The sequence below is a fragment of the Lycium barbarum genome, chromosome 5 (genome assembly GCF_019175385.1).
Source record: "Lycium barbarum isolate Lr01 chromosome 5, ASM1917538v2, whole genome shotgun sequence".
NCBI classification, from domain to species: Eukaryota; Viridiplantae; Streptophyta; class Magnoliopsida; order Solanales; family Solanaceae; genus Lycium; species Lycium barbarum.
The window spans coordinates 3,360,099-3,372,892 of record NC_083341.1 but is presented as its reverse complement, the minus strand read 5'-3'; the positions used below and the strand labels follow the sequence as shown (position 1 = coordinate 3,372,892).

At 35.6% G+C, this 12,794-nt stretch overlaps 3 protein-coding genes across 4 annotated transcripts; 1 reads left to right on the top strand and 2 right to left on the bottom strand.

The window, feature by feature from the left end:
* Positions 1–572: 572 nt before the first annotated feature.
* Positions 573–3,496, bottom strand: LOC132642201 (putative FBD-associated F-box protein At5g56390). The gene is made up of 4 exons (XM_060359458.1): positions 3,370–3,496; positions 1,324–2,155; positions 1,104–1,253; positions 573–1,019 (listed from the first exon to the last, which is right to left on the bottom strand). The coding sequence occupies exons 2-4, from the start codon at positions 1,813–1,815 to the stop codon at positions 699–701; spliced, it is 963 nt and encodes a 320-aa protein (XP_060215441.1). The 5' UTR covers positions 1,816–2,155; positions 3,370–3,496; the 3' UTR covers positions 573–698.
* A 2,060-nt stretch (positions 3,497–5,556) lies between these two features.
* LOC132640169 (F-box/FBD/LRR-repeat protein At1g13570-like) lies at positions 5,557–8,635 on the bottom strand. Of its 2 annotated transcripts, XM_060356644.1 has the most exons (4): positions 8,418–8,635; positions 6,813–7,591; positions 6,578–6,736; positions 5,557–6,491 (listed from the first exon to the last, which is right to left on the bottom strand). In XM_060356644.1, exons 2-4 carry the CDS (start codon positions 7,581–7,583, stop codon positions 6,165–6,167), a joined length of 1,257 nt encoding a protein of 418 aa, XP_060212627.1. In that variant the 5' UTR covers positions 7,584–7,591; positions 8,418–8,635; the 3' UTR covers positions 5,557–6,164. The 2 variants fall into 2 exon arrangements, with proteins under 2 accessions (XP_060212627.1, XP_060212626.1); XM_060356643.1 differs by having other exon boundaries at positions 5,558–6,491; positions 6,813–8,635.
* Positions 8,636–11,973: 3,338 nt separating this feature from the next.
* LOC132642127 (NAD(P)H-quinone oxidoreductase subunit H, chloroplastic-like) lies at positions 11,974–12,582 on the top strand. Its single transcript, XM_060359396.1, has one exon. The coding sequence runs from the start codon at positions 11,974–11,976 to the stop codon at positions 12,580–12,582; it is 609 nt and encodes a 202-aa protein (XP_060215379.1).
* Positions 12,583–12,794: the final 212 nt, after the last annotated feature.

Sequence of the window (12,794 nt, the reverse complement as noted above, 5' to 3'; positions counted from 1 at the left end):
TTTTTATTTTTAGAGAACGCTAATGGGATTCCGTGCCTACACTCATGCACCTCCCAAAACTTTAATAACAGCTCCTGCTCCTTTTGTCAAAATGCTAAAAAAGAGAACATCATTTAGCCGGTTTGAAACTTACAAGAGAGAATAAATAAGGAATAAGACAAAAAATACAACACATGCAGATAAAAGGTTAGCTCTTTTGCCTTTGTTTTCTGTTGTTTTATTGATATATGCAGCAATGTTTTGCTCATTGGATTCTGTGTGTTCTTGGCAAGGCACAAGGTTCATTCAATCAGCGAGCTCAACATATAATGTATATATGTAAAAGAAAATAACCTATTTACACTGTAATTTTCATATCAATTGACGCCCATTGGACGAGGGTGGCTCCGCCACTGGGATCAACATACAACTGATGGAGTACAAACAAAGTACTACTGTACATATTTAGTTATATATCTATGCGCATATATCTTCATGCATCCGCTTGGTATATTTTTCAGAAAAATGTAGTCATTCAACAGTTGCACCGAGTGCTTCAATTAATCTCAGTATAAGCAAAGCAAAATCCTTCTAATGATATATGCAAGTAGGACGCAACAAGAACCAAAATTAGAATTTCTGGATAACTAAGGAACCAAAAATATAATTATCCAACGCTAATATGCAGTACATGACTCAAAATAAAGGATCCTCTACCGTTATACTAGCCTGGCTCGTTCTATTGACCATGGTTCGAATATTATTTCTGGTTTAGGAGATGCCCGAGGGAACTGCATCAACTCTTTGGAGATCTTCAAGGATTGGCTTTCACTAACACTTGTATCTATCAAAAGGACGGCCTTCCGGAGTAGAGGGGCGGAGGCAAGTATAAACCTTATAAAAAGCAATTCAGCTCTTGAACCACAGAAGCTATTTATTTGCAATGTTTGAAAGTTATTGAGTCGTTGAGTCCCGTAGTCTGGTTCTTGAAAATTATTTACATCCACTTCCATGTCACCTTTCTTCATCTGGCCCCACATCTATAAGAAGATTAGAAGTAAAATAAGTAGCATTTCAACTATTTACTCGGAAACTGAATAACAACGCATGAAATCACTACTTACAAGAAATTGAAGTGTCTTCAAATTGGGAGAACTTCTAAGAATGCTTAGAAGGGCAAATAATTGATCTTTACTGTCAAAATCATAATCCCAAAGATAGAGATATCTCAATCTAGTGAGGCGCGTGGGAAGACTCTCTGCTTGAGGATGTATCTGCCCAATATGAGATGACTAACATTATTAAGGTTAAACATTGCAAATATATCCATTTTTTACAACTTACCTTGAGGAAGTATCTGCCCAATATAAGTAAACTAAGGTTAGGCCAGCTGCTGAGAAGATCTGTCAATTTCACTGCTTTATCTTGTCTATTTAGTGATACAATGGAAAATATTTGCAACTTCTCAGAGTCCATGCAAGGACCCATGTTTAGTGGGTCGGTGCCACATGCAAGGAGAGTTAACGAAAGAAGTTTTGGTGCATATATATTCAAGAAACGAAGACCACTACAGAGTGTTAAGCTTAGTCTCTCAAGGTTTGGCATCCAGAGGGAAGAAGTTGCAACGTCTAATTCAAAGGAAACCTGCATAAGGTGAAGCCGTTTGAGCTTGTGGAAACCCCTAAAACTGCACGGCGGCCTGAAAATGCAGTTCGACAGGACCAAACTTTCTAGTCCCACACCGTACACATAGGAAGGCAATTTATAAGGGGCATTGCCACTGTTCTGATTCTCAATAGAGAGATCCATGAGACCGTTTCTTGACAACGGTAGCATCCATTCATCGACACTGAGTGCTGCGAAGAATGTATTTTTGAAATATCCACGAGGAATGACTTAATGGCTCCTTGGTGCTGCAACAGAATTGTACTAATGATGTCTATTATGTCTGATGGTGTTCTCTTTGTGAAAAACTGTGTATCTAATACGAGCTTCGGGTTTGAAGCCCAAATATATCTCCACGTTCTGGACAGAACACTCATTCTTGCAGCATCCTCAATAGACATGTGATCCTGAATCTGGTGTATGACATTAATAGGAAGATCCGTAAGTCTATCGAGTTCATCCCCTCCAAATGCAAGTATGTTACCGCTATCAGTCATCGCCATTCTGACTTCTGATCATTGGCCAAAATAAAAAAAAGGAACTTTAATATAAGTGAAAATATGTTGAAACATGCTGCCAGGGGCAAATCTATGCATTAAAAATGGGTCACGTGAACACATGGTCACCCGACTAAACTCGGTATATTATATATATAATCCTTAAAATATATCTAATATTAACTGAAAGAATACATGGTCAAACTAGACTGAGTGGAGCACTAGTTAAGTGTTGGGTTTAATCTCTTAAGGTTGTGGGATCGAACCCTACTAAATGCATTTTTTTTTTTTTTTTAAATTCTAAGGTAAACTCATCCTCTAGAAATTCTAGATTCACCTCTACATGCTGCATACACAAATCCATCTTTAAATTCTAGTCAAGAAAGTAAAGTCGTATGCTGAATGTATGTCAGAGTAAAACTTGTCAGGCATCAGCCAGAATAGCTGTTAGACCAATGCTCAATTTACGTTAGGTTGGCCCCTAACAGTTTTGTTTTGAAAATTCTGTTAAACTTAAGTTTCCGAACCAAATTAGTAACCTTTTTACATCATTAAGGACTATATATGTCAAGGGGTATACATCAAGCACAAAAATAAAGCAGCCCTTATTCATTAAGGACCATTCTGATCACTTTCCCTCCAAAAGTTTAATCACTAAAAATTTGGGGCGTGACTAATTCATATTCGCATCTGGAAGTTTCATTTTGGGGGTAAAAGCGCACCCTATCAAAGGTGATTCTATGAACAGGGCTCGAACTCGAAACTTCTAATTAAGGATGTAGGATTATTTATCAGTCCACCACAGCTTTGGGTGGCAATCACTATGCACACATTCATTTATACAAACTACTCTAACATTCATTTATACAAACTACTCTACCAAGTACCAATTACAAAGTATGCCATGAAGACAGACATGTTTGGACAAGAAGTACAACTATAAATCTGGGAGTACATAAAATGTTACACATGTTAAGCTTCAGAAATCATAATCCAAGAGCTACAACTATAACCAGAGGCAAATTCAGAATTTGAACTGCAAGGCTACTAGTTCGGAACTCTAGCTACCGGAACTCATTCAATTTACTGGGTTCAAAATCTATTATGTAACTATGTAGTGAATCATATTTTACCATTAAGTGGGGGTGGGGGGGTGGGGGGCGGTGTTGGGGGGATAATTATCAAAAGAGACATAACCAGTGAGACAAAAAGAAAAACGAGAACATACAATTGGAGTTGGCACCAGAATAATTTAAGAGAATCCTTTGATGTTCTTTTTCATAATAGAACACAAGAAAGTACAAATAACAAAGGTTTTATACTAATTTAACACAAGAAAGTATAACAAAGGTTTTATAGACATGAGAACCGACAACTTGTGATTATCTGATTTGATTAAGGATTGGATTTGGTTTTCCTCACACGCATGGGGGTTTTTATTTTATTCTAATTGTGTCAGTGTCACTTCTTTTTTTATTTTTATTTAGTCCAAACTATATAATTGAATAAATCCTCCTGCGCGTGTCAAGGGCTCCTTCTCCCTCTCCTTCTTCAAATTCCGATTCATATTTTTTCATAGAGAAATCTCTGATCAAGGATAGAACAAGAACCCTTTTGCATCATATCTAAGGGATTCCTCGATTCGGGCCGAAGAAATAATGTCACTCGATCATTAATGGTGGTGATCAAAATTATAGTGCATATATAAGGTTACAATTATTATTTGAGAATTATTAAAAGCCCCTTTAAACTATTACAATATATTTTCGTAAGTTTCATATTTGAACTATTTTTTGTTTTTGTCATTAATAGATGGCGAAGTGTTTGTTCTTAGAGGTACATTTTTTTTGCATTTTGCGTTAAAGTAAATACAATATCATATATAAGTAATAAACGCTCAATCTCAATTTATGTGGCACTCCTTTTTTTTTTTAAGTCTGTTCCAAAAAACACATTACCTTTCTATAATTAAGAACAACTTAAATTTAAAATTTCCCCTTTATTCTTAATTAAACGATTCATGGCCGCACAAATGTTTAAGGGTTATTTAAACTACAAATATAAAAGTTTTTCTTTCTGGCTTAGACTTTATGCCTAGTAAAACAGTGTTACATAAATTGAGACTGAGGGAGTAACAAACTAGGTCCCAAGCCAATGTACAAAATCCCAACCGGTCTAGAACCAAATTTGTTAAGTGCATATTCAAGGGACTATTTTGAACTTACGCTCAAATATAAGGGTCATTTTTGTTGTTTCTCGCCTAGGATATATCTATCTTACAAGAGAGACAATAAATACGTAAGGAATAAGACACACAATACAACACATGCAATAAATTTCTCATGTCTGAGAGGTTAACTCTTTTTCCTTTGTTTCTGTTATTGTATAGATATGCAGCAATGATGTGCTCATTGGATTCTATGTGTTCTTGGCAAGGCACAAGGTTTATTCGATTGGCGAGCTCTTCAACATATAGTATATATACTTAAAAGAAAATAACCTATCTACACTGTAATTTTCCAGCGAAGGAATAACAATTGACGCCCACTGGACGAGGGTGGCTCCGCCACTGGGATCAACACACAACTTGATGGTGTACAAACAAAGTACTAGCGTGCATATTTAGTTATATATCTATGTGCATATATCTTCATGCATCAGCTTGGTATATTCTTCAGAGAAATGCAGTCATTCAACAGTTGCACCGAGTGTTTTAATTAATCTCAGTATAAACAACACAAAATCCTTCAAGCTATGCAAGTAGGACGCCACAAGAACCAATATTAGAATTTCTGGACAACTAAGGAACCAAAAGTATAATTATCCAACGCTGATAGGCAGTACATGACACAAAATAAAGGATCCTCTACGCCAGGGGCGGATCTATTAAGGGTCGGGAGGGTGCCACGCCACCCGCAAGCCTCACCCGAAACCCTGTGTATATATATGTATATATACAGAAGCTATGTACAAATATTTAAAGTGGCACCCCCACTACAAAGTAACCTGCTGGTGCCAGTGGATAGTGGCTTTGATTTCTGCTCTCTGATCGCGGGATCGAGCCCCAGCGATTGCATAAATGTTTTTATTTTTTTAACCCTTGCTGCAGTGCTGCTCAACAGATAATAATGAGCAGTAGCAATCTTTGTTGACTTAATTTAATTTATTAATCTTTGACTTGTTTATTTCTTAAAGTTAAAAATAGAACTTTCCCTCTTCCTTCTCATTAAAAAAAAGACACAAACCCTCTCTCTCTTCTCAATTCTCATCAACTAAACAAACCCTCTTCATTGCTCCAAAGTCAAAATCCCATTCGGCTGCTTCCTCCATTAACCTATTGTAAGGATCTTTTCGTCTTTCTTTCTTGATTTCTTTTGAGTTTTGTTTCTTACAAAAATGCTTTTTTGTGTTAAAATTGCAATCTTGCTTGTGAGTTTTGTATATTTATGTATAAAAGTTGTCATTTTGCTTGTGGGTTTTGTACATTTACATATAAAAGTTGTAATCTTGATTGTGGGTTTTGTACATTTATGTATAAAAGTTGTAATTTCTTGTGGGTGTGTACTGTTTTATAGAAAAGTTGTAATCTTGCTTGTGCTTTTTGTAGAGTTATGTATAAAAGTGTAATTTTGTTTGTAGGTATGTACATTTTTGTAAAGAAGTTGACATATTGCTTTGTGTGTTTTTTGTTGGCTACTTAAATTTGCGGTGCTTTACTTCAGTTTGTTACATAGAGCGTGATGTATTCACAAATGTAAGTAATGATGTCGTCATTGATCATTTTCAGAAGATGAAACCTCGTCGAGGACAATTGTAAATGAATGATGGATATTTATGATATTAGTAATATTATTGAAAGTTTTATGCTTTTCTCTTCTGTATATTGCTATAAATAAATGTTTCATCGGAAAAGGCGAATAACCCGAATCAAAGTTCGAAAAGACGAATAATCCGACCCGAAGCCCAAATTGATTGAATGACGCATGGCACCCGGAAACTTCAAATCCTGGATCCGCCTCTGCTCTACGCTACTGATAGCCTGGCTCGTTCTATTGACCATGGTTCGAATATTATTTCTGATTTAGGAGATGCCCGAGGGAACCGCATCAACTCTTGTGAGATCTTCAAGGATTGGCTTTCATTCAAACTTGTATCTACCAAAAGGATGGCCTTCCGGAGTAAAGGGGCAGAGGCTAGTATAAACCTCACAAAAAGCAATTCAGCTCTTGAACCACGGAATTTGTTTATTTGCAATGTTTGAAAGTTATTGAGTCGTTGAGAACCGTAGTCTAGTCCTTGAAAATTATTTACATCCACTTCCATGTCACCTTCCTTCCACTGGAGCAAAGTCTATAAGTAGATTACAAGTAAAATAAGTAGCGTTTTAACTCTTTACCCGGAAAAATGAGTAAGAACTCATGAAGTCAACTACTTACACGAAAATGAAGTGTCTTTAAATTGGGAGAACTTCTAAGAATGCTTAGAAGGGCAAATAATTGATCATCACTGTCAAAATCATAATCCCAAATAAAGAGACATCTCAATCTGGTGAGGCGAGTGGGAAGACTCTCTGCTTTAGTACCAGAAGCAAAAAACTAGACAACAAACAACCACAAAAGAATAAGGTTAAACACTACAAATACATGCAAATATATCCAATTTTTTGCATACCTTGAGGAAGTATCTGCCCAGTGTAAGACTACTAAGGTTAGGCGAGCTGCTGATGATGAGATCTGTCAATTTCATTGCTTTATCTTGTCTGTTTAGGGTGTCGGCGCCACAGCCATAGAGACACAAAATATGAAGTTTTGGGGCATATATATTCAAGAAATGAACCCCGCTGCAGAATATAAAACCCAGTTTCTCAAGGTTTGGCATCCAGAGGGAAGAAGTTGCAGCATCTAATTCAAAGGTAACTCGTCTAAGGTCAAGCCATTTGAGCTTGTGGAAACCCTGAAAACGGCATGGCGGCTTGAAAATGCAGTTTAACAAGGACAAACATTCTAGTGCCATACTGTACACATAGGAAGGCAATTTGTAAGGAGCATCGACATTGTTTCGATTTTTAATAACTAGATCCACGAGGCCGTTTCTTGACAAAAATAGCATCCATCGGTCAACAACTGAATGCTGAGAAGAATGAATACTTGGAATATCCAGGAGGAATATCTTAATGGCTCCATGGTGCTGCAATAGAATTGTGTTAATCATGTCTATTGTATTTGATGACGTTCTCTTTGTGCAAAACTTTGTATCAAATACGAGCTTCGGGTTTGAAGCCCAAATATATCTACACGTTCTCGACAAAACACTCATTCTTGCAGCGTCCTCAATGGACATGTGATCCTGAATCTGGTGTATGACATTAATAGGAAGATCCGTAAGTCTATCTAGTTCGTCCCCTCCAACTGCAAGTATGTTACCGCTATCTGTCATCGCCATTCTGACTTCTGATCATTGGCAAAAAAAAAAGAGGAACTTAAACATAAGTGAGAACATGTTTCAATATGCTGCACAAAACAAATCCAACTTTAAATTCTAGTCAAGAAAGTAATGTCGTACTTTAAGATGTTGAATGTATGTTGGAGATTTACTTTAGGTTTGACCCTAACAGTTTGTTCTAAAAATTCTGCTAAACTTAAATTTCCGGACCAAATTAGCCACCTTTTTACCTCATTAAGGACTATATATGTCAACGGGTATACATCAAGGAGCAAAATAAAGCAGCCATTATGCATTAAGGACCATTCTGATTCACTTTCTCCCTAAACGTTTAATCACGACACATTTGGGGCCCGAAAAAATTCAAATTCGCATCCGGAAGTTTCACTTTGGGAGTAAAAGCGCTCTCTACCAAAGGCGACTCTATACTCGAGGCTTGAACTCGAAAGCTCTGGTTTAGGATACAAGAGTACTTACCAGTCCACCGTAACCTTTGGTGGTATTCATCACTACACACATTCATTTGTACAAACTAAGTACCAATTACTAAGTATGCCTGAAGAAAGACATGTTTGGACAAGAAGTACAACTATAACTTTGGGAACACATAAAATGTTACACATGTTAAGCTTTAGAAATCATAATCCAGGTAATGCAACTATAACTAGAGGCAGATTCAGAATTTAAACTTTATAACTACAAGTGGGAACTCTACCACAACCCATAAATAGATACCTATGCAGTGAATAATCATATTTTAACATTAAAGTTGGTCTGGGGATGGGATTAACAAAAAGAGACACTAGTGAGACAAAAAGAAAAAGGAGAACATACAATTTGAAGAGTTGGCAGCAAAACAGTTTAGGAGAATCCTTTGATGTTTTATTATAGAACAAGAAATTAAGTATGAATAACAATAAAGGTTTTATAGACATGGAACCGACAACCTGTGACTTTCCGATTTGATTAGGGATTGGATTTGGTTTCCCCACACGCGTGGAAATTTTTGTTTTGTTCTAATTGTGTTGTGTCACTTATATTATATTGGAAAATTAGGCTCTATGTCTATTTTTAAAAAATTTTAGGCCACGTAGCCTATACTTTGAGTTTGTTACCTGATGTAGCTCATATTTGTGTATTAACATCTTTTATGCATAATTATTTACTTTTATAAAAGGTTGATATATTATGTATAATGCTTTCTCCGTGTATAACGTAGTATATTGAGCTACGTGGCGTAATAATTCTCAAAAGTTGTATATTTTTTAAAATTTCCCTGTATCATTTTTCGACGGCGGTATCAAATTAAAATTAAAATGTATATATAAAGTTAAAATTATTATTTGAGTTGATTGTTAAAAGCCTTTTCAACTTTCACATCTTTTTGCAAGTTTCATATTTAAACGATGTCTTGTTTATATTACTTGAATTATAACTTGAAAACCCCGGCTTGATAGATGGTGGTGTACTTGTTCTTAATTGTGTAAACTCAATATCATATATAAGTAATACTTTCCCGTCTTAATTTATGTTGCATTCCTTTCTTTTTAGTTTTTTTCAACGAGAAATAACTTAACTTTAAAATTCTTCTTTTACGAATGTGACAGTCTTTCCTTTCTAATATGTTACAACACGAATATTACTTAGGAGCAACGTAACTTTAAAATTATTCTTTTACATTTAATAAATGATTTATGAAAACACAAGTATCTAAGGTTTGTTTTATATTACAAATTTTAAAAAAAAAAATCCTTTTTCTAAAACTTTACGCCTAATCTACGTGATATCCCATAAATTGAGACAAGACAAAGTAACAAACTAGGCCCAACCCAACGCCCAAGATCCCAATCGGCTAGAACCAAAAATTCTTTAGTGCATACTTTAGGGATCATTTTGAACTACCCTCAAACATTAGGGTCATATTTATTATTTTCTCGCATAGGATATATCAAAAAACTAAGATAAGAAAAAACATTTTACGTTCTTAATTTTCTATAGATTAAAGATGCTATTTGGACTTCACTCTTCATTTATTCCAGTTTGCCTTTGAAGTTTGATTTCTTATTTATTTTATGATTTATGATATGAATATGCTTCATTTTCTTTAATTTTATAAAATTCCACAAAAAAAAAATCAACAAATTCGAAAGCCCAATTGTTACATTTAATAATGCCCAAACTGAAAATCTAATTGAGCCGAATTTATTTCAGGTGTTCATAGTGGCTATTTACCAATTTTTCCCATTTAAAACTCGGGATTTTAACACATTGGCCATTCGGCCAAAATAATTACATCTACTAGTCAAATATACAAAATATATATATATATATATATACTACTGATTATGTATAAAATATACCTGCCAAGATAAGGGTAGGGTCTGCGTACACCCTACCCTGACCTCACTTTGTCGGATTTCACTGAATATGTTGTTATATGTATACATATGTATATTATATGTATATATTACATCAAAAATATACAAAAAAGTAAACATTTGTCGGTTACCTTTTTGGAGGGCCGCTCGCTATACAATGTAAAAGTCTCTTAAAACTAATGGGGGCCCATGAAATCCTTAGCTGAGCAGATAAAAACTCTACACTTGTACATACCTCTCTGTTACATTTTCTTTATGCCCTTCAGTTAGGTATCTATTCCTTCTTTTTTTTTTTTTTTTTTTTTTTTTTTGAGGAAGGAGGGCCTTTTTGAAGCATAAATGGGTGCATTGTTAATGTTATTATTGAATTTTGTTCCTCAATAACATAGTGTTAACAATATTTTGTGATGACTTTATAGTTTTCGCCTTTACAACTATTTGTCGGCTTCCTTCTCAAAAAAACTAGTATAACTGTGGTGTTAGAGTCAGCTCAAAACTGGCCACGCGTGATGGACCAGAAGTCAACGGCACGCTAACCTAGATCCCACAAAGGGTGTTGGTACATTAAGACAGCAGAACGTTGAGGAACCTCGACTAATTTCATGGGTACCTCTAAACAAAGGTATCAGGAGAATGTGTTCCTTGTCAAATAGGACAGCCCTGTTTTAGTAAAAGCAACAAGGAAGAAGATGAATTTTATAATGTCTTCTCTCAGTTCAAAGATTTGAATATTAATGTCTTAGATGGTAATAACCTGGTTTAATTGTTAAAAATGACATAAAGGTCCGAAGATCCGATCTCAAATCATTGATCAAATTCATGAAGCACTTGTTATTCTGTCCACCAAGATTTGGATAGATAAGAAGAAATCACTTAGTATTTTTTTCCTTTGCTAGGAATTAGACTCGATACCTCATGGTTCACAATCACTTTATTGACCACTAGGCCACACCATTGGTTGTTTCTCAAAAAAAACTATTTGTTGGCTCCCAGATTGTAACTCTGAAATATACGGGTTGTAATGATGAGATGCCAATCATGAAAAAACTGATAGTTATAAGTAATATTGTTGAATCTGTCATTTGAATATCTATGGGTTTAAATTCAGGTTTTTTTCTAATAGATGTCTCAGGTTCGAAACCTCTTGCCTACGACAACAGGGATTTGCCTTCTAGTCAAGTTCGTCACACGAGGCTTGCCTAGTGTAGGTTATCCCTCCTGTGTGATTTGCGGGCTATTGCATAGGAGCGGGTTTACCCTGTGCGCACCCAAAGGGTAGCGACTACGGGTTCCCTTATCATAAAAAAAGAATAAGAAAAGTTCACATTTTGATTTCATTTTTTTTTTCCATTTGAAAATTATCAGTTAGTTTCTCATAACATTCATAGGGCTCCTTGCAATTGATTATAAATTGCTATTTCAATTCAATCGGGTTGTTGATATTGCTTTTTGTTGGTTTTGTGTGTGCTAGACAATGGTGCTTCAAATTTACACAGAAATGTTTGGTGCAGATTGTTCTTTGGAGAGTTTATGGAGACCCTTCCATTTTCATCCCCTTGGTCTTTAACCCGCATTCCAGTGCATTTACGGTGCTATGTGCTTTTCTTCTTTTTAGATCTTCTGGAAGGGCTTGAATATGATCCTAAATGGATACACCTTGAGTTCTGGGGGTATTTGTAAACCTGACAAGGCGTATAGCTCCAAGTCCTACGGATCTTCATCATCATGCATCTCTCTGCTGCTTTCAAAGGTTATAGTCGCATGTGTTAGACGTTCACCTGCACCTCATTAGTATCCAGCATCTTGCTCTAAAGGTGTGTATGAAGTGTTGTTGGTGATCCTTTTTTCATGTCGTTACTTTTATTCTTTACTTGTGAATTAAAATAAACACATTATTGAAATGGTTGTTTATCATATGCATGAATGCAACTTAACTAGATTGATATTTGGTTTCTTAATGAGGTCAGCAGGCTGTTGTTCTATAGCTTGAGAAAGCTGATTTTTACTAAAGCATGGATCTGATTCTTATGTTATCCATTCGTAATGGCATTATTGGGGGAGACGAAGCATTAAATTGGGGTTTATCGGGACCAATGCTACGAGCTTCCGGAATAGAATGGGATCTTCGTAAAGTTGATCATTATGAGTCTTACGACGAATTTGATTGGCAGGTTCAATGGCAACGAGAAGGGGATTTATTAGCTCGTTATTTAGTACGAATTGGTGAAATGACAGAATCCATAAAGATTATTCAACAGGCTCTGGAAGGAATTCCAGAAGGGCCTTACGAAAATTTAGAAATCCGACGTTTTGACAGATTAAAAGATCCTGAATGGAATGATTTTGAATATTGGTTTATTAGTAAAAAACCCTCTCCAACTTTTGAATTGTCGAAACAAGAACTTTATGTGAGAGTTGAAGCCCCAAAAGGAGAATTGGGAATTTTTCTCATAGGAGATCAGAGCGTTTTTCCTTGGAGATGGAAAATTCGCCCACCAAGTTTTATCAATTTGCAAATTCTTCCTCAGTTAGTTAAAAGAATGAAATTGGCTGATATTATGACAATACTAGGTAGCATAGATATCATTATGGGAGAAGTTGATCGTTGTATTGATGTATGATAGTCAATATATACAAAGTAGGTATCTAACTGTCAGCATAATACTAGGCTAAATTAGAGGACCTAATTAGCTATACATAAGGAAGAGATCACGCATAATATACATTTGCTAATTATGAAAAGATTATGCCAATATTTACGTTGACTATTTCATAGTCTATCACACCCCCGCAGTCGAAGCGGGAGGTTGTCGTACGCTTAGACTGTCCCTGA